General features: G+C 43.4%; 2 protein-coding genes and 1 long non-coding RNA gene across 8 annotated transcripts in view; 2 read left to right on the forward strand and 1 right to left on the reverse strand.

Moving 5' to 3' along the window:
- The first annotated feature begins 270 nt into the window (after positions 1–270).
- On the forward strand, positions 271–12,245 carry lims1 (LIM and senescent cell antigen-like domains 1). Of its 6 annotated transcripts, none has more exons than XR_006759919.1 (11): positions 271–543; positions 1,760–1,919; positions 2,162–2,228; positions 2,654–2,774; positions 3,482–3,631; positions 4,076–4,226; positions 4,540–4,632; positions 8,372–8,420; positions 8,501–8,576; positions 8,891–9,093; positions 10,763–10,999. XR_006759919.1 is itself a non-coding variant. In XM_045698453.1 (11 exons), the coding sequence occupies exons 1-10, from the start codon at positions 515–517 to the stop codon at positions 10,875–10,877; spliced, it is 1,011 nt and encodes a 336-aa protein (XP_045554409.1). In that variant the 5' UTR covers positions 271–514; the 3' UTR covers positions 10,878–10,924; positions 11,137–12,245.
- Positions 5,866–7,167, reverse strand: LOC123728043 (uncharacterized). Its single transcript, XR_006759923.1, has 3 exons — positions 7,129–7,167; positions 5,962–5,989; positions 5,866–5,918 (listed from the first exon to the last, which is right to left on the reverse strand). It is a non-coding gene; the product is annotated as an uncharacterized lncRNA (long non-coding RNA).
- A 4,496-nt stretch (positions 12,246–16,741) lies between the features above and the next one.
- Positions 16,742–17,983, forward strand: part of LOC106592870 (zinc finger protein 585A) — a 38,400-nt gene continuing 37,158 nt past the window's right edge. Inside the window, exon 1 of the mRNA XM_045698620.1 lies at positions 16,742–17,179. Within this exon, the coding sequence (XP_045554576.1) occupies positions 17,083–17,179 (97 nt within the window). The 5' untranslated portion in view covers positions 16,742–17,082. The remainder of the gene's footprint in view (positions 17,180–17,983) is intronic.

Raw genomic sequence — 17,983 nt, forward strand, 5'->3', positions numbered from 1 at the left:
TAGGGGTCTAGAACAGGGGTGGGAATTTGTCTCAAGGGCCACATCAGAATTTCAAAATTCAGAAAAGCTGCAGTTATTTGAAAATGTAAAGGTCCATTATAATTTCGACTTACTCTCTATCTAGTTTTAGACGTTCACGAGTGGCCTGGAGTGTTTTTTTGTTGTTTTTTTTTACCCCCAAAAATAATTCCCACCAAAGCGTTAATATTTTTATTCAAACCTCTCGCCGGCCAGGGGGGTGTATGTCGTCCACCCCTGGTTCAGAAGAACTTTAGGGACGCTGCAGTCAGCGCAACAGGAGTGCTATCAATATAATAGCCGTTAGAGGGCGCTATTTCGTCCCTTTTCTTTTGAAAACGCCAGCTACCAAGGAAAGGGTGGCTCCACCAAGATTCTGGAGGAAAAAAATTGCTAGTTGGCTAGGTGTCGCCGCTCGGATCAATCCATTACTCGTCCTATTTGAAGACCCTGGGAAAAAGTCGATACGTTTCTGAAACGGTGGTGTTGATAGGTGATGCTGGGAGTAGTAGAAATGACGGGCAGGTAAGATCCAAGTAAGAACACTCGAATTTCACAGGTTACAATGCTAATAGCTAGCCGGGCAGCTAATGTTAGCTAATTTGTTCGGTGCAGTGCTGTATGTGTTAAAGTGTAACACCGCTAGTGATAGTTTTTTTTAAATGACGGGCGTGGGAATCGGCTTGAAACATTAAATAACTTTTAAATCAAGTTAACTAGTTAACTCGCTAACCTGACCGCTACAGTAGGCTAGTGACGTCAAGTGAGTGGACGTGTGTGTTTTGAACTTGCTAACGTTAGCTACTTCAAACTCTGTTTTTCTCTCTAGCTTGGTAACGTTAGCCTCTTAGTTGGTTAGTTTCTATAAATAACACTTTTAGGTCGAAACATTCTATTTTCAAATTGAAACAAGTTTGATTATTTGGATCATTACACACGGTCTATTTGTAGACCATGTTGTCATTTTTTGGCACTTGATTTGGGGTGTAGGAATTAGCCAATGAGTGTTGAGGCGACACAGTACGTGTGATCAATGAAGTGATAAACCAACACTGAATACCATCAGACAGCTATGATCTATCATGTCTGTCTGACTGCTCTCAGATGACCAAATTAGGAGACAGACCCTGAGTAACGTGTGTCTCCATGGTGACAGCAGTGCTCTGTGAGTAATATGATTTGAGTAAGGGACTGTCTGATGGACAAGGCCCCGCCCCTAAAACCAAGCTTGTCTTTGTGTCCCAAATGGCTCCATATTACCAATGTAGTGCACTACCTTTAACCAGCCATAGGGCTGTGGTTAAAATTAGTCCACTATATAGGGAATAGAGTGCCATTTGGGATGTACACCCCACTCTGTAAAACACTGATCTGTAGTAGAGAGAAAAATATATTGACCTTTGCCAGTGTTGTTTCTGTAGACACTCAAGGCAGATTTCCAACAGCCCAGCAGTTCTCTGTTGGAATAACTTTCACTTTGAATTTCTTTCACATTGTTGGCCTATTCAAGCCCCCTCCAGGAGAATCTGCTGCTGTGTGGTAGCCAGAGTGCCACTCTCTTGTCGTTATTGTGCCAACACCTTGCCAATGACTGCAGTCAGTTGAGTTGGCAAGGCCACAAACAGATTTGGGCTAACTTCATGGATTGCAGTGTCAAAAAAGTGATCAACAGAACAGCAGCAAATAATTCTGGAGTTGTCATCTGTTCTGATCTTCATACTTTCTTTTTTTGTCACCATAGCAACATGGCGAACGCCCTGGCAAACGCGTCCTGCGAGCGCTGTAAGAGCGGCTTCGCCCCGGCAGAGAAGATCGTCAACAGCAACGGGGAGCTGTACCACGAGGGCTGCTTCGTCTGTGCACAGTGCTTCCAGCAGTTCCCTGAGGGGCTCTTCTATGAGGTAGACTAACACAGGGCATAAATGTAGGGTTGCAAAATTCCTGTCATTTCCCCCCAAGTTCCCAGGTTTTCCAAAAATGATGGTTGGAGGATTCTGGATTTCTGGTTTATTCCCTCCAGGATTTCTGGAAAACTGTGGAATTTGAGGAAAGTTGCCACTATTCAAATGTCAAACTGTTTAATGTTTGGGTTTATTGTGTGAGTGAAGCACCCTTGTTAAATGTCATAGTTTTCTCCTGACAGTTTGAAGGCAGGAAATACTGTGAACATGACTTCCAGATGCTCTTCGCTCCCTGCTGCCACCAGTGTGGTGAGTACGTACACACACACACATACAGACACACACCAAATCTCTGTGTAAATCCCCTGTGTGTGTATGTGTTCTCATGTTGTGTGGGTGGGTGTTCTCATGTTGTATGGGTGGGTGGGTGTTCTCATGTTGTATGGGTGGGTGGGTGTTCTCATGTTGTATGGGTGGGTGGGTGTTCTCATGTTGTGTGGGTGGGTGGGTGTTCTCATGTTGTGTGCGTGGGTGGGTGTTCTCATGTTGTATGGGTGGGTGGGTGTTCTCATGTTGTATGGGTGGGTGGGTGTTCTCATGTTGGGTGGGTGGGTGGGTGGGTGTTCTCATGTTGGGTGGGTGGGTGGGTGGGTGTTCTCATGTTGTGTGGGTGGGTGGGTGTTCTCATGTTGTATGGGTGGGTGGGTGTTCTCATGTTGTATTGGTGTTCTCAGGGGAGTTCATCATTGGCCGTGTGATCAAGGCCATGAACAACAGCTGGCATCCTGATTGTTTCTGCTGTGATATCTGCCAGGCTGTGCTCGCTGACGTCGGCTTCGTCAAGAACGCTGGCAGGTGAGTCCCCAACCAATCACACTGCACATTATACAGGGGCAGGGGAGTCCCCAACCAATCACACTGCACATTATACAGGGGCAGGGGAGTCCCCAACCAATCTCACTGCACATTATACAGGGGCAGAGGAGTCCCCAACCAGTCACACTGCACATTATGCAGGGGAGTCCCCAGCCAATCACACTGCACATTATACCATGGTAGATGAATATTTAACCAATCACAAATAAACACTCACATAAGTATGTTTGTATAATACAGTGCTGTGATAAACTATTTGCCCTTTTTCTGATTTTCTCAGTTTGTTGATATTTGTAAACTCAGGTTCCCTTTATCTAATATCAGGTTCCCTTTATCTAATATCAGGTTCCCTTTATCTAATATCAGGTTCCCTTTATCTAATATCAGGTTCCCTTTATCTAATATCAGGTTCCCTTTATCTAATATCAGGTTCCCTTTATCTAATATCAGGTTCCCTTTATCTAATATCAGGTTCCCTTTATCTAATATCAGGTTCCCTTTATCTAATATCAGGTTTTGGTTGAAGATCTAATATTCACTATCAACAATGTGCAAGAGAACATCAGAAAGGAGGCAAATACTTTTCCAGCACTGTAAATAAAGCGTAGGAGAAACTTCTACTGTGTTTGTTTGGCCCAGTGAGACATGTTGGATGTACATACCCATCCTGCTTTGTCCCTGCCTAGGCACCTATGTCGGCCTTGCCATAACCGTGAGAAGGCTAGAGGTCTGGGGAAGTACATCTGTCAGAAATGCCATGCCATCATCGAGGATAGCCCCCTCATCTTTAAGAACGACCCCTACCATCCCGACCACTTCAACTGCAACAACTGTGGGTCAGTACGCTTCACAGCGCCCTCCTGATATCTGACATAATGTGTTCCTGATTCCATTATGTGTTTCGTCAGTATCTGGAATAATGAAAGCAAGAGTGTTTAAGATGTTACCATTTACCCTGCTTCAAAAGCACTGTTTGTGTGTTTTGTGTAATATAATGGTGTATGTTTGTCCCTCCCCTCTCCCTGTAGTAAGGAGCTGTCGTAATATTTGTCCCTCCCCTCTCCCTGTAGTAAGGAGCTGTAGTAATATTTGTCCCTCCCCTCTCCCTGTAGTAAGGAGCTGTAGTAATATTTGTTCCTCCTTTCTCCCTGTAGTAAGGAGCTGTAGTAATATTTGTCCCTCCCCTCTCCCTGTAGTAAGGAGCTGTAGTAATATTTGTCCCTCCCCTCTCCCTGTAGTAAGGAGCTGTAGTAATATTTGTCCCTCCCCTCTCCCTGTAGTAAGGAGCTGACAGCCGATGCCAGGGAGCTGAAGGGAGAGCTGTACTGTCTGCCCTGCCATGATAAGATGGGGGTGCCAATCTGTGGCGCCTGCAGGAGGCCCATCGAGGGACGCGTGGTCAACGCCATGGGCAAGCAGTGGCATGTCGAGGTGTGTGGTCGGAAATGACATGATGGGCTTTAGTGGTATTTTAGACATATTTGGACTCCAATGTAATGGTTTAGTCAGATGTTTGTTGAGTAAGCTTTTACAAAGAAATGATGTTACATTTTTATAATTTCCTTCATGTTCAGAGAGCGTATGTTTGATTGGACTGTGAGTAACTCTATCTACTCTCCATCCTGTGACACCTTTCTTTTCCTTCCAACACATTCCTTCATACTTTATTTTTCTCTACATCCTCATCTTTGTGGCTTTTTTTATCCCTCGCTTCTCCTCTTCCTCCCCCCTCCTCCTTTCCCAGCACTTTGTGTGTAATGTATGTGAGCGATCGTTCCAGGGCCATCCCTACTATGAATGTAAGGGCTATGCCTACTGCGAGTGGCACTTTAACATGGTGAGAAGGGGGTTATGTCCCAAATGGCAGTAGTCCCTATGTAGTGCACTACTTTTAACCAGAGCCCATAGTGTTCTGGTCAGAGTTGGGGCCCTATGTAGGGAATAGGATGCCATTTGGGACACATACAAGGAGAAAGGAGGGCTTTCTCCTCCCACACATAGAAACTGCACTGCAGGAAACATTGCATAGCTAGCTACACAACTACACTCTTCAGCCACATACGTCAATAGAAACAAGAGGCATACCATTACCACATTCACAGATAAGTTCTTCTTACCCAGAAATACATGGGTGTGGGTGCCTAAACACATGCACATTGTTGCACTTTAATCTCTCACAATTTTACAGTGCTGATGAATACACTACAAGTAGTCTACAGTGCCTGGCCTGCCTGCAGTTGACATTCTCTCCACTAGAAGCCATTGTTACGCTGCCTGTCCTGAATGACTTGGTGTGTGTGTGTGTGATGCATCTTTCTGACCAAGCCCCGTTGAGTTACTATGGCCAGTTGTATTCATAAAGCTCTCAGAGTAGTAGGGCTGATGTAGGGTTAGTTTAGTCTTTAAAGGTCCCAAACAGTCATTCTGATTCCCATGTAAAATAGCAATTTGAGTGACTAAAATATCACCCATAATATTTGTTTTGGATAGAAATGCTCAATGTGAGGGAAAAGTACTTTATCTCTGTCTAACTACCAGGAAGTTTGAAAAGACGGGCTGAGTGGGGAGCTTATACTTGTGAGCTCGCCTTGACTGACAGCTCTTTGAAACCCCCATGTCAAGTAACTTGGATGCAGTGTTGCAATAAAATCCTCTTAAGCAAATGTGGTGATACACAACGCAACTCAAATATTGAAATTGCATCAATATCAATTTTTTATTTTTTTTATTTTTAATATCTCTCCTATTTGGCATGTCTGTTATGATGCGGTTCACAGCAGCACTGACGGATGTGTTGACATGACGACGGCGTCTGAGTTTCTAACAACCCTTGTTCCATGCTGGCTGAAGACCTAGCTAGTCCGTAACTAGCTAGCACCAGACTCAGATGAAGACCTAGCTAACACCAGACACAGATGAAGACCTAGCTAGCCCGTAACTAGCTAGCACCAGACGCAGATGAAGACCTAGCTAGCCCGTAACTAGCTAGCACCAGACACAGATGAAGACCTAGCTAACACCAGACACAGATGAAGACCTAGCTAGCCCGTAACTAGCTAACACCAGACTCAGATGAAGACCTAGCTAGCCCGTAACTAGCTAGCACCAGACGCAGATGAAGACCTAGCTAGCCTGTAACTAGCTAGCACCAGACTCAGATGAAGACCTAGCTAACACCAGACACAGATGAAGACCTAGCTAGCCCGTAACTAGCTAGCACCAGACGCAGATGAAGACCTAGCTAGCCCGTAACTAGCTAGCACCAGACACAGATGAAGACCTAGCTAGCCCGTAACTAGCTAGCACCAGACGCAGATGAAGACCTAGCTAGCCCGTAACTAGCTAGCACCAGACACAGATGAAGACCTAGCTAGCCAGTAACTAGCTAACACCAGACTCAGATGAAGACCTAGCTAGCCCGTAACTAGCTAACACCAGACACGGATGAAGACCTAGCTAACACCAGACACGGATGAAGACCTAGCTAACACCAGACACGGATGAAGACCTAGCTAACACCAGACACGGATGAAGACCTAGCTAACACCAGACACGGATGAAGACCTAGCTAACACCAGACACGGATGAAGACCTAGCTAACACCAGACACGGATGAAGACCTAGCTAACACCAGACACGGATGAAGACCTAGCTAACACCAGACTCGGATGAAGACCTAGCTAGCCCGTAACTAGCTGACACCAGACTCGGACGAAGACCTGGCTAGCCCGTAACTAGCTGACACCAGACTCGGACGAAGACCTGGCTAGCCCGTAACTAGCTAACACCCGACTCGGACGAAGACCTGGCTAACACCCGACTCGGACGAAGACCTGGCTAACACCCGACTCGGACGAAGACCCGGCTAACACCCGACTCGGACGAAGACTGTTAGGGTTGAACTGGCTATTTGTTTGCATAACTTATATAATATACCGGGGAAGCTATGCTTCAATATTAAGTATATAAACTACGGATAAATCAACTGTTGAAGACAAGAAGAACTACAACCGGCGACAGGAAGTGCGTCACTAGGCTGGGACCAGCCTGCACGCCGACGATAGGAGGAGCAAGTTTAAACCACGCTCCTCCTCCCTCTGACAGGCCAGCATTGAGCGGGAACTATCTCTGTCAGAGTATATAAGAGAGAAACAAAGGATGTGTCGTTCTCTTCTCTGTCTGCCCTGCGAGGTGTCACAGAGAGACCGTATACGAACGACATATTTACCATACACGTGTTTGCATTAATTAAAGTACAGCTAAATCAGAAGTTACTATGTGCTGACTATTTTGTTCTTATACCAGAAACGAATTGACGCAACTTTAACAAGACCTAGCTAGCCCGTAACTAGCTAGCACCAGACACAGATGAAGACCTAGCAGACACAGATGAAGACCTAGCTAGGCAGTAACTAGCTAGCACCAGACACAGATAAAAGGGGACACGAGTGTCTTTACCATAGATGAATAGTGTAAACTTTTAATTATATTTCATGACACCCTACAGTCAAATTTTGGCACCAGTAGAGTGGCTGTATAAACCACGCCCCTCCACAAACACGCCTTCTCCGATGTTGGTTACAAAGCGGTACTTATTTAAATTAGGTAAGAGAATATCATGTTACCATTGGTGTATTAAAATGAGTTCTGGTGACGTCACCCTAACCCTTTAACGATGAATCCAAGTGTTTGACATGGGGGAGGGGACCAGTAGCTTTATCAATGTAGGAGCAACAGTCATTTTTCATCCTTTGACCTGGTTTCATTCAAATATCATCCAGTTTCATGAAAAACATTGATATGTTTTTGACTGTTCATGACCTTTAAGATCATAATGAATAACATATGTACAGGTAGATTACCTGATCCTAGATCAGCACTCCTACACTGATACGCTTTGTGAATACATGCCCTGATGGCAGCTGACTAGAGTTAGCAAAGTTAGCTAACTTAACTGCTTGTGCCTGTGAGTAGAGTTAGTAATATGCTAATGCCTATGTAGTGGTGTCTGCCTGTGACAAGAGTTAGCTATTAGCCATGCTAACTTGGGGTGCTACTTCCCTGTGACTACAGTTAGCCATGCTAACATGTGATGTTGCCTGGTACTACAGTTAGCCATGCTAATATGTGATGTTGCCTGTGTTTGCAGCATTTTGTGTGTGCTAAGTGTGAGAAGCCGTTCCTTGGACACCGCCACTATGAGAGGAAGGGTCTGGCCTACTGTGAGACCCACTACAACCAGGTAATAAAGCTATGATCTGACTGTGAGACCCACTACAACCAGGTAATAAAGCTATGATCTGACTGTGAGACCCACTACAACCAGATAATAAAGCTATGATCTGACTGTGAGACCCACTACAACCAGGTAAATGGTACCCTATTCCCTATGTAATGCACTATGTTTGACAGGTCCCATGGGGCTCATGTCCACAAACGTTCATGGGATAGGGTTGCTGAGTAACACAGTTATTGCATGTTGTTTTGGCTGGTACTGACTGAAATGTAAAGTTTGATAATGGTTAAATCAAGTAGTGAATGAAATGCTCATCTCTGCCTGTGTCTCAACCCTCTAGCTCTTTGGTGATGTGTGCTACCACTGCAACAGAGTGATTGAAGGAGATGGTAAGCATCAACTGTTTTCATTTGAATGAATTGTTTTGGAATGATCTAAAGCCATAATGGACTTTCTGTTCCTCCTGTAGTGGTGTCAGCCCTGAACAAAGCATGGTGTGTGAACTGTTTCTCCTGCGCCACCTGCAACACCAAGCTCACCCTCAAGTATGTTATTATTTCATTATTATATATCAATGGCATTATACTGGGCTCTTTCCTAACCCTTTGGCTCTTCCTGTCTGTCGTTCTCCTGCCTTCCTCTCAATCTGTTTGCGTCCCAAATGACACCCTATTCCCTATAAAGTACTGTGTTTTCTCTAACCTTCCTCCTATTGGACACAATCTGTTTTTCCTCTTATTTCTCTACAGTCTTCTCACTTCTCCACCCTGTGCTTTTTCCATCCTCTGTTTCCTCTTCTCTCTCTCCCTCTCCTCTGTTTTCTCTTCTCTCTCCCCCTCCCCTCCCTGTGGTGTAACAGAGACAAGTTTGTAGAGGTAGATCTGAAGCCTGTATGTAAGCACTGTTACGAGCGGATGCCTGAGGAGCTGAAACGCAGACTGGCCCGACGCGAGAGGGACGCCTCGAAAGACCGCAAAAAGAAACCTGTTATCTGTCTGTAGACTTCTCCAGTCCTCTTCCTTTCATCTTCACTATCCTCCTCTCGCTCATTTTCATCCATTGGTTAGTAATTCCACTTCCTGTCATCTTCACTATCCTCCTCTCATTTCCATCCATTGGTTAGTAATTCCACTTCCTGTCATCTTCACTATCCTCCTCTCATTTCCATCCATGGGTTAGTAATTCCACTTCCTGTCATCTTCACTAACCTCCTCTCATTTCCATCCATGGGTTAGTAATTCCACTTCCTGTCATCTTCAAAATCAAATCAAATTTATTTATATAGCCCTTCGTACATCAGCTGATATCTCAAAGTGCTGTACAGAAACCCAGCCTAAAACCCCAAACAGCAAGCAATGCATGTGAAAGAAGCACGGTGGCTAGGAAAAACTCCCTAGGAAAAACTACCTAGAAAGGTCAAAAACCTAGGAAGAAACCTAGAGAGGAACCAGGCTATGAGGGGTGGCCAGTCCTCTTCTGGCTGTGTCGGGTGGATATTATAACAGAACATGGTCAAGATGTTAAAATTTTCATAAATGACCAGCATGGTCAAATAATAATAATCATAGTAGTTGTCGAGGGTGCAACAAGCACGTCCGGTGAACAGGTCAGGGTTCCATAGCTGCAGGCAGAACAGTTGAAACTGGAGCAGCAGCACGGCCAGGTGGACTGGGGACAGCAAGGAGTCATCATGCCAGGTAGTCCTGAGGCATGGTCCTAGGGCTCAGGTCCTCCGAGAGAAAGAAAGAAAGAGAATTAGAGAGAGCATATTTAAATTCACACAGGACACCGGATAAGACAAGAGAAATACTCCAGATGTAACAGACTGACCCTAGCCCCCCGACACATAAACTACTGCAGCATAAATACTGGAGGCTGAGACAGGAGGGATCAGAAGACACTGTGGCCCCATCCGATGATACCCCCGGACAGGGCCAAACAGGCAGGATATAACCCCAACCACTTTGCCAAAGCACAGCCCCTACACCACTAGAGGGATGTCTCCAACCACCAACTTACAAGGCCGAGTATAGCCCACAAAGATCTCCGCTACGGCACAACCCAAGGGGTCACTATCCTCCTCTCATTTCCATCCATGGGTTAGTAATTACACTTCCTGTCTTCTTCACTATCCTCCTCTCATTTCCATCCATGGGTTAGTAATTCCACTTCCTGTCTTCTTCACTATCCTCCTCTCATTTCCATCCATGGGTTAGTAATTCCACTTCCAAGTCACTCTCCATTTAGCTTTTCCTCTTATTGTCTTTCCTTTTGTTGTTTTCTCCTTCAGTTTGCTTGATGTGTTCTGTTCCGTCATTGCTCTGTCATGTTATTCTGTTATGTGACAATGGTTGTGTCCCAAATGACAACCTGTGGGCCCTGGTCCAAAGTAGTGCACTATAAAGGGAATAGGGTGCCATTTGACCGCACACGTTGTGATCAAAGGTGTAATGTGTAATCTTCCACATTCATATGCTATGGAGGTCATTTCCCTTAAAAATAAGATATTTAGTGTTGGTTCCACTTCAGTACACCTGACTGTATTTCTGTCCTGTCATGCTAGTTGTGTGATCATAGTGTAACTTGCTAAGGATAGAAACCTGGATGTGCTGCTGTTCATGAGAATACAAAACATTTTAAAATAATTATTTGTAAAGCACATTTCATACACAATGGAGCTCAAAATGCATTACAAAATACTGACTGTGTCTCTCCTGTCCTCTGTTGACAGGAACAAGTTTGTGGAGTTTGACATGAAGCCTGTGTGTAAGAAATGTTATGAGAAGTTTCCTCTGGAGCTGAAGAAGAGACTGAAGAAACTGTCTGAAACCGTCGGACGCAAGTAGACCTCCGAGTACCAACGGGGCGACACTCAACAAAATTCCAGTAACTTTTCCAAAATTCCAGAAACTCTGGAAAATTCCCTGGCTTTCTGGATGTCCTGCTTATTCCCTATTGATTCTGGGGATCTTCCATTTCGGGGTTTCTAGAAACCTGGGATTTTAAGAAAGTTACTTGAGGTTTGCAGCCCTACGAGCAATGCTGAAACCTAATATTAACCTTAACAAGTGCCCAAATTAGTCAAATGAATCGTTTAAATGTGTCAGATTAGACTCAAAATACTGTCTGTTACAGTACTTTAGTCTTTGACGTCCTCAGGTACTCAGTATAACGTGTTAATCTTTTCTCACTTTTTAATTGATTATTTTTGTGCAAGTGGCTTTTGCATGTGGAGCTGTTTTCCAGATGTCCAGAGTCTTATTCAAACAATATAGAACCTCATTCTGCCTGACAATGACCTATTAAAGCATGGAGGGGAAAAAACGATACATTTACATACTGTTAAAAAAGAATACATGTCTGGATACTGTCTGATCTAGTTTGGCCACGAGTGGACCTCATGACAACTAACTAAATACTTGCACACTGTCTTAAAGAGATGAGAAGGTGCTTGTAGGACTCTTAAAATAGCTTTTGCCTTGTGCCTTGGGTATGAATATACACTGAGTATACAAAATATTTCCATGACATAGACTGATCAGGTGAAAGGTATGATCCCTTATTGACGTCTCTTCAATCAGTAGATGACAGATTTTAAAGGATTTTTAACTCAATACTACGATGGTGTTCCTCATGTCTGGTAAGCTCAGTGCATATTTTATACTGCATTATATACTGTAAGTTTGTCAGATAATATGCATGTGGTTGCCCAATATACTGGCATGTGATCCAGACTTACTACATCTGCCTTAATCAGAGAATATTCCTCACTTCTGTGTAAGAATGAGAATTCTAGCCGTGTATCAGAACGTGGAGCCCATGAGTCTGGTATATCATGTATCCTAACATTTGCTTGTAATAAAATAAAATGTCATGGGTTTGTTTGAATATAACCGTTTCAGAGGAGGAGAGCTGAAAGGAGATGGACACGTCTTAGCACACTACTCCATTTTGTTCCATCACTGTGTTGCTGACATGTATATACAAGTTAGGGGAGTGTTTCATGGAGCACAATCACTTAAGTTGAATTAGCTAGATAGGTATGATAAATATATGTATGTAAAGGTCTTAAACATACTAATAGTTGGGTTAGATGAACACTTTGATAAAGGAGGCATTTTTGCATAAATAGAAATAATGGGAGATGCTTTATGAATTTGTTGACTAAAATCTGGTTTAAAAAGACAATTTAATAAACATGTAGTTGTTTCAGACTTTGTGTATGAATAAACAAAAGTTGTTATGTAGTACAAAAAGAAATGGTGAAAACTGATCATCACTTGCAGTTTCCCACAGAAAACTGCAGAGGGAAGCAGTACCACCCAGTGAAACAGACTACATTGAGTTTACGAAAAGTTAAGGACACCTGCTCTTTCTATGACATAGACTGACTAGGTGAAAGCTATGATCCCTTATTGATGTCACTTGTTAAATTGTCAACAAATCAATGTAGATGAAGGGGAGGAGACATGTTGAAGGATTTGTAAGCCATGAGATAATTGAGGCATGGATTGTGTATGTGTGCCATTCAGAGGGTGAATGGGCAAGACAAAAGATTTTAAGTGCCTTTGAACGGGGTATGCTAGTAGGTGCCAGGCGCACCGGTTTGCGTCAAGAACTGCAACGCTGCTGGGTTTTTCACACTCAACAGTTTCCTGTGTGTATCAAGAACAGTCCACCACCCAAAGGACATCAGGCCAACTTTACACAACTGTGGGAAGCATAGGAGTCAACATGGGTCAGCATCCCTGTGGAATGCTTTTGGCACCTTGTAGAGTTCATAGCTGACAAATTGAGGCTGTTCTGAGGGCAAAAGGGGAGGAGCAAGTCAATATTAGGAAGGCGATCTTAATGTTTTGTCCACTCAGTGTATATTGTTACGTGAGAAGCCTCACAGAGGGCATTCAACACTATGGTCAAATCCATGGTCATCTCAATATCTTTACAGTAGAAGCTAACAAAACACACCAAAACTGACCAGGTCCACACTGATCAGTAAAGTAAAGAGGCTAACATTCTATAACACTCCTTTTCCTCTACACAGTTCTCTCACAGTGAGAAATAGCTAGCAATATTTCAGATTTTTTTTACCCTTTCACTTACTTAGCTAGTGAATGGAGCTAGCTAGTTTAGCCTACTCTAACACCTGGCTTAAACAGAGGGATGCTATGTTAGCTAGCTGGCTATGGCTATCCAACACTGGAACTCTTCCAAGTCAAGGTATCTTTTGGTTTTATTAATTTATTGCCACTGGGGCCTGTGGTTGTAACTGCTAAACTGCTTGCTGACTGTACACTACTGCATGACTAGCGGGTTTACTAACGAGTTAGTTCTATTCACTATGTTGACTAGTATTAGCTAATATGGTGACGATGTAGGCTGTGTGTAGCGGTTAGTGGTCATGCTAAGGAGGTTTGGCTTGGAAAGTTTTTGCGGCTGGTCACAGAAAGCTGATGTGTTGTGCACTGAAGTCCACAGGCGAAGGGAAAAGGTGAGAGGAGGAGAGCGCGTAGATAGATGCGAGCAAAGTGATCATGCTCTTTGTATGTGGCTGCTATGAAAGTGAACTCTTTGCGTCTGTTCATGGGTGTATTCATTTCACAGATGCAGATTCTGTTGAAAAACGTTTCTTGTACGGAAGCAAACAGTGAAAAACATGCCTGTATTTGTCCAATAGAAAATCTTGTTTGCAACTGTTGAACTATTGATTACACCCTAGATCAGCTAGATGCAGGAAAAAGTGTGCAAGGCGGTTTTGAATGTGTCACTATCTGTCACCTTGATTACTCAAAATTCTCTCAACCTGTGTACCTACATTGTAAACTTTCATTCATAGGCTAGGTTGTAGCAGCCTCATGATGGGTACAGGGAAAATGTTAGTATCATGTAGTAGCCTACACCTATCGATGTTACATTGAGATGGGTGAATGGAATATGAATGACAGTCATCCAATATGCTGTTATAGAAATAAAATAAAAATGATCATCCTTCCTCATCTTAAACGGCACCGATCGCCACTGTCGTCTCCTGTGTACATACCTAATATTGAGTACATACCTGCATCTCCTGAATTCAAACCAAGTAATCTAACGTATAGGTCTTCATGTGCTGATGAGAACTTTGATGATCTCGAAATGGAGTCAGTCGGCAGTTGTGAGGGCCAGTCCAGGATGTGGTGGACCTTCCTGAGGCGACAGATGTGGTAGAGACGTCCAACGTTTGCCCTGAGACTCCTACCAGAGATCATTTTGGAAAGAGTGGATTCCTGCTTTTTGGCCGACCCATACATTGTGTCAAGCTGGGTAAAGGACAAAAAAGGGTAATCAATGGGGGTTAATCAATGAGGTTGAGTGTAGAAGTGGATCAAATGAAAAGGAATATTCCTAGTGTTTGTGACACCTGACATTTGGTGAGACAGACACCCGGTGGCAATGGCGAGACTGAGAAAAGCATGTCTGTCTTGTTGAGCTTTGACAGAGTTGCTACCTGATAAGGTCAGGTTAGATTATATTTGGTATTCCGTGAGGGCCTATGTTCTGAATCCGCTCCGCTACGGTGCTTTAGGTGCCAAGGATTCAGACATGTTGCAGCAGTGTGTAGAAGAGGGATCCCACGATGTGAGGAAAGTATAGTCAGAGGGAGTGTACATTTGGGATACAGAAAGCACCGTGTGTCAACTGGGGGTTTTCAGCTGGGGACCCAAAGTGCCTTGTGAGAGAGACAGGCTGAGATTGCCAGAGTTTGAGTGGGGCAGAACGTTTCCTCTACGCTGAAGCAGTGAAGAGGGTATCCCAAGGGTGAGAGAGTCGACTGGGAGCCTCCCAGTGAGTAGGCCTGAAGAGAGGATGAGTTTTAGTATGGTTGGATTTCTGATCAACGGCACCGATGGAGCGGAAAGTACATGTGGCAGTTGCAGCAGCAGAGAAACAGGGAAAGGGTTCAACCTCAGAGAGGTGCAGGGGTCTGCCTTAATCGATATCCACGTCTTCGGCGCCCAGGGAACAGTGGGTGAACTGCCTTGCTCAGGGGCAGAACGACAGATTGTTAACATGTCAGCTTGGGGATTTGATCCAGCAACCTTTCGGTTACTGGCCCAGCACTCTAACCATTAAGCTACCTGCGCCCCACGAAAAAAATAAAACAGGTAAAACATTGTGAGAGATTTTTGTGCAGAAGATCTACAGGAAGTTTTGAGGGAAGGGGTTCCATCCTCCCAGGCAGATGGCCTGTTGTAGGATCGTTTAGGGACAAAGTAAGCGGGATGGGGTGGTTGTTTTTTGGGGATAGTGTGTAGGTGTACAGATACATCTTTGGTGGTAGTGGAGGAACAGGAAGTTTCGGGCAGGCGCCTTAACTGTGTTGTCAAGACGAGAACTTTTGTGTCGGTTTCAAATATATTACTACTGGTATGTAATAGCACGTTTAAACGTTCTAATATCGAAAGAACATGTCATAACATGCTAGGTAACAAATAACTTAAAAGTTTTATCACGTTTGGTAAAGGTTTTATGTGTTATTTTTGTGTCAAGCAGAGTGAGTGAAGAACGTGATCAAATCTATTTTTCAAGTCACATAAACTAGAGACTGGGTTTGTCTGAGTGACTGTACATCATTTCGTAAAGGTAATTTAATAAAAAATAAAAGTATTTGAGATTTCTGAGTTCGTTTGACATATTGGTTTTGTGTAAAATTCACAAGCTGGTAAATTGGTGGCGCCCACTCGGTCTGCTTCAACGGACTTCGGTGCAGGCAGTGCTCGTCCATCAGAGAGAGACAAATTCACAGCTACACTACTGGTTTGAAGATGAATGTAATGTTTATCCGTTTTTCACGTGTAGCAATATTCAGACACATTCAGTTATTTCTATCTATAATTGTTACTATGGTGTGAACGGGAAATACAATAGTTTTTTTGTGATTGAAATAATACAGTGAAGACAAGGTTATTGCAGAAAATAGTTCATTGTGCTGCTTAAAACAACAACTGCAACCTAAATGGTTTTGGGTTTTTAATGCGTTTATGTAAATGCAGGAAATCTACTCTAGGTCAAGTGTATTTACGTTGTGATTTAGTGTGTAATTTGTGTCTAATGTTAATTAATTAATGTTTTGTTGTCAATGCTTAGCTACCTGATCTATTGAAATTAGATCATTGAACAAGAAAAAAATAGAATGTAATTTTAGAGAATAAAGAAAGTGGCAGAACCTGTCAAGACAGTTTTGTGTCGTTGCTCATTATTACTACAGGCTGACTCAGATTAAGTCTGAGGCCGGTAACATCAACAGTGAGGACAAACCCAGCCTGCCTCTGGAAGCTGGAAGACTGCAGTCAAACACTGGAGCTGAATGTCAACATTAAAGATGAAGAAGAGGAGGAGAAGATTGGGAAATCTGTTTCTCATGGTAAGCACAGGTTTTATCTTACTAAATGTATGTTGTTCATTCCAACTTCCCACTGTGTATGAAAAGTTGCAGTAGAACTGTTTCCATGAGAAAGTTAATGTTATTTCATGCTACTGGATTAACATAAATGTACAGTACCAGTCAAAAGTTTGGACACACCTACTCATTCCAGGGTTTTTCTTTATTTTTACTATTTTCTACATTGTAGAATAATAGTGGACATCAAAACTATGAAATAACTTTCAAGCAATGTATAAGAGAGTTATACTCCAGTCTAGTAGGTGGCGGTAGTGCAACATTTATTGGATGCAAACAACCGTTAAACATAATCGAAGAACTCACCTGTAATGTGCCACGTCTACCACAACCTTTCCTATTGTGTTAGTTATCGCTACAGCATTTTAGGAAGGCATTGTTCAAAGTGTGTTCATGCATATAGTACAATGGGAGGGGGTGTGACATGCACAGGGGAGGACCAGGAAATGGATCTCAGACTTCTATTTAGGACTGGGATCCTATCCGGAGTTGACAGATTAACAGTGAGGACAACCCCAGCCTCCCTCTCTCCTTCCACACTGAGTTGAAACCTACAGTCACTGGGTCCTGATTGTGACAGTGGAGCCCAGTTTGCACTGCAGGATCCAGAGATGGCATCAGTGAAGCTGGAAGACTGCAGTCAAACACTGGAGCTGAATGTCAACATTAAAGATGAAGAGGAGAAGATTGGGAAATCTGTTAGTCATGGTAAAAGCAGGTTCTATCTTCGTAAATTAGATCTCCTTAATTTATGACCCAGTCTAATGCTAGGTTGAATTCTGCTTCTATCGTGAATGGCGTCGTGTGGGCGAGCGGTTTGCTGATGTTAATAACGTTGTGAACAGAGTGCCCCATGGTGGTGTTATGTTATGGGCAGGCATAAACTACGGTCAACGAACATGATTGCATTTTATCGATGGCAGTTTGAATGCACAAAAATACCGTGACGAGATCCTGAAGCCCACTGTGAGGCCCATTTTTCTTTAAAGGTATCTTGGACCAAGAGATGCATATCTGCATTCCCATTCGTGAAATCCATAGATTAGGGCCTAATTAATTTAGCGATTTGCTCATATGAACTGTAACTCAGTAAAATCAATGAAATTGTTGCATGTTGCGTTTATTTCTGTTCAGTATACATAGTCTACTACTCAATGGGGTAAACATGAACGTCAACAACAAAGGGACACAGTGCCCTTCGCTCCCGCTTGACAAGCACTACTCTGGCAACCTAGTAGCCATAGCAACCTAGTATGAAGTAGCTACCTAGTAGCCATTTTCAGGGTGACAGCTGCACTTTTTTAACCTTTTTAACTAGGCACGTCAGTTAAGAACACATTCTTATTTACAATGACCGGCCAAACGTGGACGACGCTGGGCCAATTGTGCGCCACCCAATGGGACTCCAAATCACAGCCGGTTGTGATACAGCCTGGATTCAAACCAGGGTGTCTGTAGTGACTCCTCTAGTACTGAGATTACATTTACATTACATTTAAGTCATTTAGCAGA

The sequence above is a fragment of the Salmo salar genome, chromosome ssa17, assembly GCF_905237065.1.
Source record: "Salmo salar chromosome ssa17, Ssal_v3.1, whole genome shotgun sequence".
Classification (NCBI taxonomy): Eukaryota; Metazoa; Chordata; class Actinopteri; order Salmoniformes; family Salmonidae; genus Salmo; species Salmo salar.